This window comes from Triturus cristatus, chromosome 6, assembly GCF_964204655.1.
Source record: "Triturus cristatus chromosome 6, aTriCri1.1, whole genome shotgun sequence".
NCBI lineage: Eukaryota > Metazoa > Chordata > Amphibia > Caudata > Salamandridae > Triturus > Triturus cristatus.
The window spans coordinates 860,835,093-860,850,146 of NC_140589.1; the positions used below are offsets into that span (position 1 = coordinate 860,835,093).

At 42.3% G+C, this 15,054-nt stretch overlaps 1 protein-coding gene across 1 annotated transcript in view; it reads right to left on the minus strand.

Annotated features, from left to right (window-relative positions):
- The window catches only part of LOC146817971 (chitin synthase chs-2-like), a 504,051-nt gene that overhangs the window by 217,665 nt on the left and 271,332 nt on the right, over window positions 1-15,054 (minus strand). The window contains exons 9-10 of the mRNA XM_085609725.1: window positions 12,386-12,527; window positions 1,850-2,050 (exon numbers count right to left, since the gene is read on the minus strand). Of these exons, the coding sequence (XP_085465851.1) occupies window positions 1,850-2,050; window positions 12,386-12,527 (343 nt within the window). The remainder of the gene's footprint in view (window positions 1-1,849; window positions 2,051-12,385; window positions 12,528-15,054) is intronic.

Here is a 15,054-nt window from a genome sequence, read left to right on the forward strand (position 1 = left end):
GCTGCTATGCAAAATCATTTAAAGCAAATTAATTGATGCCATGTTAGGTCAATGTTGGCCGCGTCATAGCACTTTTTTCATTGCTTGTTTCACATTTCATCCTCTGCATATGACAAGCTTGCACATTTGCCTTCTCTATATTTAGATGAATGGGGGCTGCACTGCTATTACGGGAATACTATTGCCACCAGTAATTCATATTTGTGGGTTATGAATGTCATCTCAATCACAAAATGCAATTACTTACATGTGCTTTGCGCACACTGTGTTTTGTCATTGACAATTCAGAGAGCAGGGGAGCTAAAGAGATTGTATTAACATCTGGCAGGTGCTTGGGACCAGCCACTTTATCATACTGTGAGATGTTGTCTAAACACCTATGTAGTATAATTACAAGCTGAGGTAACACATCTTGATAGTGTGTTTGGAAAAAGTTAACGTGCAACAGGGGTATGTTTTGCTCTGTGGATGGCAAGATTCAATACCAATAAAAAAACACATTCTACATGTCATCACCATGCAGTCGTACTTCTGCTGCACTTTTTTGATTCTTGGACCACACACCTGCAGTGGGCTGCTTCTGTGAAGGACACTGCCAGTGTAGTATTGTGTTTTTATCCTTTTGGCAAAGAAGCACTTCCTTACTTCCCTGTGAGTGCTGCACTGAGCGCCTTCAGGTCAGCTGCAGCCCTCAATTTGCATGGCCTGGCCGGCATCCGCAGCACTGATAACACGAGCACATGATGAGGAGTGATGAAGGATTGAAGAGGCGAGAGTTCCGCCAGAGATGCCTGCACAGAGAGCTCCCCTCACACGGATTACTGATGGGTCACTGCATCGGCTAGTCCTGCTGCCAGCTGACTCTACATTAACACAAGGTACGCCCACACCTCATCTCTTGCGTCAGTGTGGAGCAGGTGGCTTGTGTGCATCTGAAGGGGGTGGCGGTGCAGGTGTGTCATATATGTGGGAAGCCAGCTTCTCCTAGGGATGAGAGGCAGCCTTGTGTGTTCCTGCAACAGGTCATAACGCTTGAACTGACATTCAGTAACTTATATTGCACATCTATTTAATAAACTGCAGCTTACAACAACAAAATGATTTTTATTAATCACATAGGCAAAACCTAATCATTTACCATTTCATGGTTAACAGAGCTACTGCAATCTCATTTCAATAATGTTTTATCATGCGCGCAACTAATAAGTTCTAAAATCAAAGTGCGAGGGGTGAATTTTACCATTCCAATAGGTCACGTTTGTAATGGCAGTTGATTATGCTTGATCACATCTTGGCAATTTATGCTGTGTCCTTAATAAGCTTCACTGCAGCATTTATAGAAGCTAATAAAGTGAGTGTTCACCATTCCCTTACAATTAACTCACGGTTCACAACCTTTAAATCGACTACGTAGATTCTGGTGTATTTAGTCTCACACCGTCTTGACAGTAGACAGAGTTCGGTATTTAAACCTCTGTCGCCAGTGAAGGAATCCATCCACAACAAGTTCTTGTATATGTTAGGATTTATTGTAACAAGCTAAGTCACCTACAACTAAACCCCACAGTGCAACAGCATAACTGATTTCCTTTGAGTTCCACATTCCACATGGACTCCCCAAGTACATTTTACTCTAAAAGCTACCACAAGAATACAACGCAATGCCACACGGTTCACCGGACCTCTTTCTTAGTATAGAGTATACTTTCAGTGATGTAACAGCGTTCAAAGGTCATGCCTTACGACTAAGCTCCACAGGGATGTTTGGAAGTTGGCTCTGTTTGCTGTAAAACAGGTGAGCACTTTACCTGTAATAGGGGTGTGAACATAATAATAATGCAGAACATACCTTGATCATACTGAACAAATTGGGAGGCTTCAGTGGCCTTCTTAGTGTACATTTTCAGAACGTTGTCGTCCATCAGTGCTGCTGCCCTAAACAAGCTGAAGCACCCAGGGCTGCAAAGCACACAGCCCAGGACATGTTCAGAAGATTTCTGCAGCCAGTGGCCCACAGCATATTCAAACTTCTGGTACCAGACCATAGGACCTAAAAAACATGTTAGTTAGTGGTTTTAAAAATATATGCTCATATTATTAGGAGTAGCATTTGGAATAACAAGAGTATTCATAATACCAACTTCACAGTGATCATAATACTAAGACAAATGCTGCAAATTATAACAACAACAACTAATACAATAAGCCTGTAAAAAGTGTCTGAGGGTATTGATGACTGTAGAGGACATACATGAGTAGGACAAGTCTTTGAGAATAATACAAATGATGCTACTGAGGTGTTGTGACTTTAATGCAAAACAATGCTCAGCTTTCTTTTTGTTTTGACTCTGTATGGGTACTTACTTATCAGTACCAAAAACTCTCAATGAACTCAACAGCTCTATTTAGAGCCACTCAAGAACAAAACACTTGAGCTTGATGTTTATCTCCCAAACATTTCAGTTTTTTTTCCTTAGATCCACGCACCCAACGCATTAGGAACCGCGCACCCAACGCGAGAGAAACCGTGCACCCAACGCGTTAGGATGCGCGACTCCTAATTTTACCGTAAAAAAAAAAAATAGCCCCTATCACTAATTTTTATTATCCGCGGGGACCCCTTCGCCCGGGGCTTATAAAAAAATGTTGGAGACCGTGGGGGGAGACCCAACGCCCCCACGGTCCAAGCCGGCTCCCCGCGTCCTTCGGGAGCCGGCATTGCTTTTCCACATGGGAGCTGCTGACATGCAGCTCGCTGTGTGGAAAAGCAATATCGTTTGGATTTTGAAAGAGAGAGCAGGTTTCCCTGCTCTCTCTTTCAAAATCCTAACGAAGTTTGCTATGGGAGGGCAGGAGACTCCCGCCCTCTCATAGCAAACAACAGTATCCTGGGGGTGGGCACCCCAGGACACTGTAGGAGCCGGCCCTGGGGGGTGGCGGTCCCCAGGGCCCTCGAGGGCTCCAGGAGGGGGACCACACAGCCCCCCTACCCCTATTAATTTACAAACATTTTGCCCCCGGGATTTGGCCCACCCAGGAGCTAATTATTAACGAAGCGCGGAAGCCCGCGCATCGGGTTTCTTTTTATTCCGGCCGGATCTGCGCCCTCTGCGTGCATTTCACCGATTTTTTTTTTTTTTTAAAAAGGGGGCCCCAGGGGGTCCTTCTGGGACCCCCTAAGCAACACTAGAGGGTCAGAGTATTTCTACCCTGCCCCTTTTATATGTTTTAAACACTTATTCCCCTTACTTCTTCAGCCTCGCTTCTACCGAGGCACAAAATGGCTGCCAACAGTTCCTGGTTTCGAATGTAGACAGACACTTGACAGCCAATTAGCATTCAGCGTGTGATCAGGAGGGTGCGCGCTCGGTTCGGGGAGGGTGCGCATAGGGTGCGCTTAGGGTGTGCGGATCCTCCGAGGCCATAGATATATCTATCATTTTTAGTCTAATTTTCTCAGGAGCTACTGAACAGATTTACACCATTTATGCAAAAGGCACGAGTATGAACTGAGGACTACCTCTTTGCCAAATTTGGTGTAATTCCGTTCAGCTGTTCGGGCTGTAGCTGCGTCAACAGGTCCTAAGGGAAAATGCATGGGGAAAACGCATTTTGGGCCCCCCCTTTTTTCTCGGCCCCCGCTTGACGAATCACCACGAAACTTTCAGAATAGGAGCAGACCGGAGCTGGCCAAAAGTTTGAAAAATTTCGCAAAGATTCGTCAACCGGCGCCAGACTTATTTGGAATAGAATGTTGCAGATTTCCTATGGAAAATAGGTCCTAACTATAACTACCTACTGGCGACCGCCAGTAGGTAATATATATATATATATATATATATATATATATATATATATATATATATATACTCAGTCCCTGCTCCTCTTATGTGGGACCCTCCGATGGCAGTGCGCTCACGGGTCGGGTGATTATCACCTTTTACATCCAGCTTTAACATCTTCTCATCAAAAGGATCATGTTCACTCCAGTACACAGAAGAAAAGTAGTCGGGTTCAATTGTAAATCAATTTAATCCACTGCGATCGTGATGGCCACACAAAAAAAAACACGATTGAGTGTAACATACTTCCCTTGCTAATGGGTAAATTCCCCTTGTTACCGGCACCATTGTTATGTTCAAAGTGTTAACAACATAAACTAAGGGTTAAGGGCCCACAAAACCTACGTCATCAGTGATGTCATCAGTGATGCCACTGACCATGTCATGAGTGATGTAATATGTGAGGTTATAAGCAATGCATTGTGGGGGCGTACATTATAGTTAGCTCAGGTAACTTTAACTGCTGAAATTCACTGGTTTTGTATGAGTGAAATCTGAGCCTAACTTTAACGTCAATGAAACCTTTGTTTTTTCCGTCAATTTCTAAGGTTTTTAAAATTCTATTTTCTAACTATAGCGTCCCTGTAAACTGTTTTTTAAGTGAATAGATAGATAGATCTTTCAGAAAAATGTGATGTTGAAGTTAAGAATAATATATGGTAATTATTGTTCTTGTATGGATACTTTAGTGATATTTTAGTATTCAACATTCTACCAATATTAATATTTGTGGACTTGATATTCCATCACACCACCCAGAAAGGTAAACCTGAAAATATCCCATTTTGGGTGAAAGTGTTGCTATATATGTTATTTAGGTGAATCAGTCACTGGATGAGTGCAAGATGAGTGACAGGATGTTTATTGAAGTATATAGATACTGACTAGTTAATTAAAGAAGTGAAAGACAAGTGTGTAGGTGACTAGAGGCCTGTATGCATATTGGATAGGGGTTTGAAGCAGTCCATGTTGTAAGGCCTGGCTCACTGCATGAGTACTTGGATACTGCCTGAATGATTAGAGTACTGCAAAGAGAATGCCTGAGTGAATTTATAAGTGTTTGGGTTTTGGCGAAGTGAATAGTTTAGTATATGCTGCTGAATGGGTCACTAGAGGAGTACATGAGGAGTGACAGTGTGTTTGCTTGAAGTGTATGGATACTGACTGTGGAATTAAAGGTGTGAAAGAGAACTGTGTAGATGGTTAGAGAACTGCATGCATAGTGGATAAGCATTTGAATCAATGCATGTGCTAAGGCCTGCCTCAGTCCGTTACTACTTGAATATTAACTGAATGTTTACAGTATTGCAAGGACAGTTCCCATAAGCAATGACTGCCTTCTAATTCTACCAAAACTTGAGAACAGGAAAGTTTTTAAGCAGTTTTGCATATTCAAAGATATGAAGTACTCAAATGCTTCACTCACAGTGGTTCCCAAATGCACACAGACTCACTATCCCTAGGAGCTTACCAAAACTCATTCACTACTGTGGAAGGGGTAAGGGGACTGCACACAATCTACATATTTCAGTACTGCACTTTACTGTCAGTGCCTGACTCATTTTATCAATGCATAAGCAATGACTGGCTTCTAATGCTACTATAACTTGACAACATGACAGGTTTTAAAACAGTTGTCTGTCAGCAAATACACAATGTTACCAAATGCTTCTCTCACAATCCTTACCCAAATGCACACAGACTCACAGTGTGATTCTAGACATGCAACACTGTCACTAGGAGTTTACCAAAACTCATTCACTACTATGGAAGGGGTAAGGGGACTGCACACATTCTACATATTTAAGTACTGCACTTTAGTGTCAAAGCCTAACTCATTTTGTCAATGCATAAGCAAAGACTGGCTTCTAATGCTACTAAAACTTGACAACATGGCCGGTTTTAAAACAGTTATCTGTCAGCAAATACATGATGTTACCAAATGCTTCTCTCACAGTGGTTCCCAAATGCACACACACTCACAGTGTGATTCTAGTCAAGCAACACTATCACTAAGAGTTTACCAAAACTCATTCACTACTATGGAAGGGGTAAGGGGACTGCACACAATCTACATATTTAAGTACTGATCTTTAGTGTCAAAGCCTGACTCATTTTATCAATGCACAAGCAAACACTGGTTTTTAATGCTACTAAAATCTGACAACATGACAGGTTTTAAAACAATTGTCTGTCAGCAAATACATAATTTTATCAAATGCTTCTCTCACAATGCTTACCCAAATACACACAGACTCACAGTGTGATTGTAGACAGACAACTATCCCTTGTACAAAACACATTTACTAGTCTACAAGATCTAAGGTGAACTGCACACATTGCAGAAAATCTACTACTACAGATTAGTACCAAAATGTTTCTCTCAAAATGATTCCTAAATGCACACAGACTCACTGTGTGATCCTAGACAAACAACACTACCCTTGCACTATACCAAAACACATTTCAATGTCGTCCACGTATTGAAGGCTGGGTATGGGTGTTGTTCCAAGTTTCGGAGGGTCACATTGGCTAGATCGAAGGTGATCATCCAGGTCAGCGGTGTAAATATTAAAAAGGCACGGTGCCAACACACACCCTTGTTTTAGCCCGTTGAGTGTGTGGATCTTCTTAGTAATACTGAGTCCATCTCCTTTCCTAATCTGGACCCACGTCTGGGAGTACAGATTGGTTATGACCTCCAGCAATTTAGCTGGGACACCCCAGTTTCGCATTTTTACCCATAGCTTAGCTCTTGAAACCTTGTTAAAGGCCGCTTTAAGGTCGATGAAACATACATAGAGAGGTCTTGATTTTCTAAGGGCTTGATTGGCCATGAGTGTTACTGCGGAAATATTCATCAGGGTGCCTATCCCAGCCCTAAATCCGGTTTGCGTTGGGGGAATAAGGTTTGTTCGCGCCACCCAGTCCTCTAAATCAACCAGCAAGTTTGATGCGTAGATTTTAGCCTCCACGTCAATTAATGCGATCAATCTGTAATTTGCAGGATCAGAACGAGAACCCGATTTATATATTGGGCTTAGAATGCTTCCCCTCCAAGAGTCAGGGATCATGTTAAAAGTTAGAATGTCCGAGAAAAGAGGAGACAAATGATCTGCCCAGAATGGTGGATTGTGCCGAAACAAGGCATTTGGGAGGCCGCTAGGCCCAGGGGCACCCTCAGATCTTAATTTTTTTATTATTTTCAGTACTTGTTCTTTAAGGATCCATGGGGGAAAGTCTGAATCAGAGGGAGAGTCGTTTTTCGTTAAATCTCTAACGGTAGCTCCGTTACTAAGTTGGAAGCCGCAATCAGCAATGCCTGGGGGAAGGATTTCGTTATATAGTGATTCAAAGTGGGCTCTCCATGTGTCCTCCATGATGTCCGAGTTATAATGTTGGTTCCTGCCATTTGTTAACTAGTTGATGATTTCCCAGAACAGCTTGGAGTCTCTTTGTTTGCAAGAGTAATGGAGTTTCGCCCAGAGATGTTCCTGGAATACTTTCTTGGCCACCATGATGTCTCTTTTAAGATCTTTTCTGGCTTTGGAAATTAAAAGCAATTGGTCTTTAGCAGAAGGTGAGCCCTGTGTTCTTAGTTTTCATAGGTTTTTGTTCAGTTGTTGTTTTTGAATTCTGAGGCTTTTGGTAAACCATGCTGCCCCCAACGGTTTACCTGCTTTTTTGCCAGAAGCCGGTTTCGACCATTTTTGATTTAATTCAATGGTGAATGACTCCCAGGCCCAAATGCTGGATGGTACGAATTTGGATTTCTCCAAGATGCTAATGCATGTTTCCATAAAGTCACTTATATTATCCTTTTTCCAATTGAGGCGTTTGAGATTGTAGCAATGGAGTTCTTGAGACTTTGCGTTAATGAGAATTGGGTTTGTATTATTTCTTAAGAGTGTGAAGGATTGCGGTTGATGGTCACTCTCTGCTCTGTCCATAATTTGAAAGTTTGTAATCTGGGGAGCGAGATTATGATCTATGAAAGAATAGTCAATGATAGAGACTGACTTTTGGGTGACCCTTGTGTATGCCGCTGGGGTGTCAGTCGTGCTGTGCCCATTAGGCATTTGCAGGGAGAGGTCATGCAGATGAACTACGCATTGCTTGCCGAGAGTGTCATGTCGAGTTTTAGCCTGAGTGTGCCGCCTGGTGCCATTTGTTTCTTGCAGTAAAGACATGTTAAAGTCCCCTGACAGAATGATGTTAGCGTCGGGGTAAGCAAGTTTTAGAGTGGCAAGTGAGGCTAATAAGTGGTCAATGCTTATTCTTAGTAAATCTCCTGCTCATTCTCTAATAAACACATTCTCTCTCCCATCTAGGAAGGTTTATTCTATTGTATACGGTGATGATTTATATTTTAATAGGGCTGCAGCATAAATTAGACTCAGGCAATTACTGTAAGGAGAAGATATTAGTAGTTAATATCCACAAAATACAAACTATGGTATTTGCCACCAGGCACGAAAACGTTTCATGGTACCTGGGAAAAAGGAACTTTGAATCGATGTTTCTCTACAATTATTTGGGCGTGTTGTCCTCATCTAACTTAACATGGGATAAATATTTGGCTATGGGCTGAACAAACGTACTTTAATCTACAAATTCTCTCCTTGATTTTGCAGGTTATTAAACGGATCCGATTTTACATTATAGAGAGAAAGTTATCCCCAAGGCCCACTTTGCAGCCAAGTTGCCAAATCTGGGTGATCAGGTCAATATGATTAAGTAAGTTGGTTTATGTTTGAACACAATCCTCCAATTTCCCCTTATCTCTATGTTGCCCTCTTTGAGGGTAGAACAGGGTTTGGTGTAAGGCAACCGATATTAAGATCTTGTTGGTTTAAATTATTTAATCTGCTCAGATCTACAAAATTAAATATAATTTCTAATATCTGTTGTAAGGCATTGTGTAATAAGGCTGGTACACTGGATGATGTTAAACAAAGTATATTTATTTAAAGTATTTTAAGTAGCTAAAGTACTGACATCCTATCCACACAGCGCCAGCAGCAACTGACCTGTTGGAATTCTCAACGGAGTGAAAGCCCTAGAACAAAGAACCCTTTAACCCAGAACATAATGACACGCAGGTCATTACACACCTTCCCCCTTTACACCAGAAGAGGATGGAAAAAGATCAGAAAGAAGAGAAGAGTTGAGAAAGAAAGAATCAAGAAACCAAATAACATCAATGAACAAAATCATGCAGTTTTGCCGTAATCTTTCTGGTGCGAGAACTCCTTCGCAAATCAGGTAACATTTTTAAACGTTCAATCAAAACAGGGTGAATCTTGCTACGCATGGGAGCGATTCTGTTCAAGTTCCAGATACGACCATCTTCCAACTTAACAGCATTCTGGAAAAGTTTTTTTACCACTTAAGGAGAAGAGAACATAGAGACTCCCGCACTCCTCTGTGGAAGACGTACACGCACCCGGTCTCCTACTTTCACGCAAGTGTGAGTGGCGGCGTGTCTTGTGTCAAAATACTCTTTCCTTTTTGAAATCTTTAAATTTTGCCCTGCTCGCCAGGAAGCTACGTCAGGATCCACGTCAGAGGGAATTTATGCCAGTACCTGGAGTAGGACACACGTCCACATCAACACTCCAACTTTTGTCTCTCATCCATGCTTGGAACATCAAGGTATTGGGCTCCACCCACGAAAAAGCTCAAAGGGAACTTAATTTGTGGTAGAATGAGGGGTGAGGCGGTAGATGGTTACACGTTCCACCTCCTAAGACTTCCAGTCTTTATTTTGAGCTTTGGCTAGTTGAATGGGTTAAACCTTTCCACCATCCTATTAGTCTTGGGATGGTAGAGGGCGCACCGCTTATGTTTTACCCCCTTCTCAGACAAAAACTCCCATCTCTCTCAAGACCAGTTGAACTCCGTTGTCGGTAAGAAGGCAGTCAGGGAATCCCTCTCGGGAGAAAATGTCATCAAGAAATTTAGTGACATCCCTAGTTTCAATGCTGCGAGTGATCTTAATCTCCGGCCACCTGGAGAACATGTCCATTAAACAAGAATGTATGACTGACCGGAGCTACTAGAAATGGGTCCCAAAAGATCCAATGCCACCTCTTGCCAACAACGAACAGGGGCCACACTCACAACCATGGGTTGATCTCTTGTTTTACAGACTTTGTCAGAGGCATTACACACAGGGCAATCTCTCACCATTCGTTCAACTAGAAGATCAATTACAAAAGTGTAAACTAATCCTTTCTTTTGTCTCGGAGACGCCCTGATGACATTGATGTGCCTGTTGTGCAATTTTAAATCTAATAGAGAGGGGTGAAACAAGCTTAGTACCTTACCAAAGTAACCCAGAAGAGACAGACAGTTCATGGAGCACATTCCAAAACTTACATGTCTCCTCACTCAAACTTTTAATGCCACTTTCCCAACCATTAATCACTAACTTGCAGACCTCGAGAATAACTGGATCACTTTCAATGGCAGACTTCCATTCACCCTCACTCAAAACTCCAGCAGTGACCTCACAAACTTTATAATCATCGTCCTCCCACAAGTCCCCAGAGACATCAAGGGCGTGAATGGGATCACTCTTGACAAGGCGGGAAAGGCAATCGGAGACCTTATTCTGAGCACCAGGAATATGATGTACAACAAAATCATAGTCTTTAAGTGCGACAATCCACCTGGTGATTCTTGAAGATACAGCACTTTCAAATTTACAAGGCTTCCTTTCGGACTTAATTCTGCAGCTTCTGTATTCCAGAGAGCTATGGAGGATGTTTTACAGGGGTTACCTTACGTTAAGATTTACCAGGACGATGTACTGGTATATGGTTCTTCACAAGATTTAAACGATGAGAGACTCAGAGCTGTTCTAAAGTGCTTCAAGTCTCGTGGTTTAACCCTACGCGAGAACAAGTGTAAATTTAGTCTCTCAGAAATTGACTATTTGGGGCACAAGTTATCGAAAGAGGGTGTCAAACCTAGAGATCACTTAGTGTCAACTATTGAGAACCTTCCTGAGTATGTGCGAGAGAAAGCAGGCTCAAGGATTCCTCGTGATAAGGCGGTGAATAAATAAATCTTAACATTTAGAAGTAATTTGCTGATAAATTTGCAGGCAAAGTAAGACAGTTCGCAGTACCTTCATCTTGATGAAAGAAGGAATTTTACAACAAGTTGAGGAAGTTCAAGTGTGTTAGGACGTCTTGATTGCGTAGATCAGCAAGCAACACAGCTGAGGGTTGTAATAAGGCTGGTACACTGGATGAAGTTAAACAAAGTATATTTATTTAAAGTATTTTAAGTAGCTAAAGTACTGACATCCTATCCACACAGTGCCAGCAGCAACTGACTTGTGGGAATTCTCAAGACACTTGAACAGAGTGAAAGCTTTAGAACAAAGAACCCTTTAACACAGAACATAATGACTCGCAGGTCATTACACATTGGCCCTGGATTCCAAAGTTGCTTACTAATTTAACAATTGAAATGAGTAATGAACTTTTTCCAAGGCGGCTAGACTGATTTAGCACTCAGTCTGGGCTATCAAAGCAACTCTGAAATGCTGCCAGACATCTTACCATGAAATATGATTTGGTGTATACCACATTTTAAGAAATATTTTGGAAGCCCTGATAGTATTCGTTAGTAACCTGTATTCGCAGAGTTTGTTGGATTGGTAGTCTATGGCTTGAGATTGTCTGTCTGAAGGCAGGTTTAAATACTGTTTTGTCAGTAGTAGAATTGACTATCTATGAAAGGTAATAATATGTTGTGTAAATGTGTTTTGAATGTAAAAGCTGACATTCACCATGTTCCATTAGATTTTCAACCTTGTTTGTCTATCAAATCTACCTACGACTAATGTTTTTCCAGTTAAACACTCTGATCTATAAGGAGCACTGCACTTTTAGGTTAGATGTCCATATTCGAAATAGCTATTAATCTTGGGAATTTTTGAACATGCTAACGAAAATGTACTATTTCTTAATTAATGTATGGCATTGTCAGTGATAACCAAAAGCAGAGCAAATCTCTTGGCCCATCTGGCCCTTGATATGTCATTTTAAGACAAATTATCCACATTCACCATCATGGCAGTCGCCTAATTATGTTGCAGAATGGGGGGTTCTTTCACGGCATACACTGAACAATGTTCAATTCCAAGTAGACAATGTAACAAATGCATACATCAGGTCCTACTCCCAGATTTCTCCCCACACATTTGTCTCCATAATTAAATAAAAAACAATAAAGAACACCGGAGATTCTTTGATAACCATAAAGGGAACCCCCATTTAGCTGTAAATGTTTTATGTGTTTGGTTTAGTTCATAAATGTGTACATTAAGTTTTATTAAGATGTATTTTTGTCTCTAGGCATCTTGAAGCTTGACTAGTTTCTGACATTTGTTGCATGTCATAAATGCACTCAAATCATATATAAAACATGCAGAAGAAAGAAAATGAAACGTTTATTCAAATTTGAGGTTATATGTGGAAGGAAAGCCAACCATTATACACCCAGCAGTATTACCAGTACATTCATACCGACTCCAGTGGGATGTATTCTACCAGATGCAGCGCCCACATGGGGATACATTCTGAGTCGATCCACCAGGAGCAGAAGAGATGAAGGTTGGAAGTCAATGTCACCATCCAGGGCCAAAATGTAGGTGTTTTTTGCTTCCATCTGAAATCAGGGCCAGAAAACGTTATGTGTCACCAAACACGTAATTTAATTACCATTTTCCCACCCTCACATTGGTCAACAGTGATGAGAAGCCATTTAAAAAAGAAATCTCTCTGAAATAATAAGCATGTATGGGCAAACCTTCTTTTTAATGCAATTGTCTTCAGTTTGCAGTAGCCTTACAGACCAACTTTACTCTTTTGCAATTTATGTCCAGTTTAGGATATCTAGGAAAACCTGCCCTTTCAATCTAACTTGTATATGGTGCGGTTTGGCAGTTGTGGCTTTTACAGGTTAGTGGATTTTTATCAGTGCTAAGAAGCCGTTTAGTGTTTGAGTCACCTTACATATAACACTGGTGAAATCAAATAAGTCAAAATAAAATCCGTTCTTTCTAGAAAAGGAATCTTTTTACATGCAGGCACACTCTCACAGAGCGTAAACACTGTACAATGTTGCAAGGCCAGGGTCTGTATTTAATTTCTTTTGCCTATCATATTGGATCCTCTAGTGACAACGATAAAAGATAAAACCTGAAGAACAAATAGCATTGATAATATTAGTAGACAACTGGTGACAACACCAATGGAGCATTCTCGTGCGCGTCCTGCAGGTTTTCATGCACTTACCACACCCAACACTAACTACACAGACAGGACCTGTTTGACACTCATACAGTCCTGCAACCCCCTACACAACACTCCACACTCCCATGCATGCTCCTCAACACCGGCTTACTAATGAAACACACACAGAGAGCTGAGACCTGCTACACAACAATACCTCTGACCTACTTTTTGTCACAGAAAGCTGTCTGAAACCCTGCAGCAGTACCTGACATCGCCACAGCCATCCCCGACTACAAGATTGCTAGGCCATCATCCACAAGAATATCATCAGGTGCACCACATCCATGGATATGTCATCCTGCAACTTTGAACACCTGTCATTTTAGCCTACACATCACAGCCAGCTGCACCCTAAATGGCACTCTCTTCAACAGACCACAGGGACTGTGCACCATTTTCACTGACACCATCACAGTCTTCAATTGCAATTGCATCCTACTTGTAGACCTGAACTTCCTCCTGTAAGACCACACCGGCCCCAACTCATGAGCCCTCATTGCAGACTGTGGAAGCTTGGTCCTCACCCAATGAGTAAAGGGACCTACCGAAGTCGGCAAACACCTCCTGGCCCCTATTGTTACCAACTTTGGTGACATCAGGTTGGACGAGCCCACACCAGTTCCCTGGACAGATCCCGCCCTTGTCAAATTCAGCATCCCCGTCTCAGTCCAATACCCATGAACCACTGTCAGACCAGCCTGACAAAACTGGAACAGCATCACTGAAAAGGACTGAAAAATTGCTCTCAATACCCACCAATGTGAACATAGTAACAGCCATCAAGACTTTCAACAATTGGATCCCACTTGTGCCGACTCCCTGACCCCCACCAAACACAATAATGCAACAAGATCCAGACCCCAGGCTAATTGGTACACAGAGGAGCTTAGACTGATGAAACACCACTGCAAACAAATGGAGAATAATCCAGCACAATGCAGACAGAGTCATGTTCAAAACTCCACCAATGTCAGGATAACAGAAACAAGGATATCTTCACCATTGTAATAGATTTCAGCATACCATCGGCCACCTCCAACTTGATCACTCTCTCACAGGACCTCTGGAAAATCTCTCTCAGTTCATCAGCAAGAAAATCATCACCATTTACAGTAAGTTCAGCCCGTATTAGGAGCTGACAGGCCTCGCCAAACGCCTTCTGATCTATTCCAAAGAAGCCATGCCAGCCTATCAACACCCCAGAAGAAACCACCGTCCACATTAAGTCTATCTACTCAGGGACCCCATCGGACCACTGTCCCCCACCAAGCGTACTTCAGAGGACTGCAACCCATCAATGCCATGCTCATACCCATTCTGAATATCTCCACCAACCGCCCTCCCATTGAGGACCCTTCAATGCTTGCCAGCTATGGATCGATCTCCATGCTACCATTTCTGGCCAAGATCTTACAGAAAATCATCAACAGGCACCTCACAGAATACTTCAACAATCACATACCCCTTGACACCATTCAGTCTGGTTTTAGACCCAACCACAGCAGAGAAACTGCCCTCATCGCTACCATGAAAGACATCTGCATGACTCTCGATAGAGGAGACACGGTGGCCCTCATCCTCCTGGACCTTTTGGTAGCATTTGACACAGTCTCCCACCCCTTCTTCATCTGACACCTACAAGCCATCGGACTCCAAGGACATGCACTCCATTAGATCTGCTCCTTCCTGACTAGAAAGACCCAGTTAGTCAGCCTGGCACCGTACACATCTGTTGCATGCGGCCTTACCCACAGAGTTCCACAAAGATACTCCCTGAGCCGACCTTCTTCAACACATACATGATACCTCAAGCCAGCATCATCCGCTCTCACGATATCAGCATCCTCTCCTACACCAACAACACAAAATTCGTTCTCTCCCTCATGGACAGGACGCCC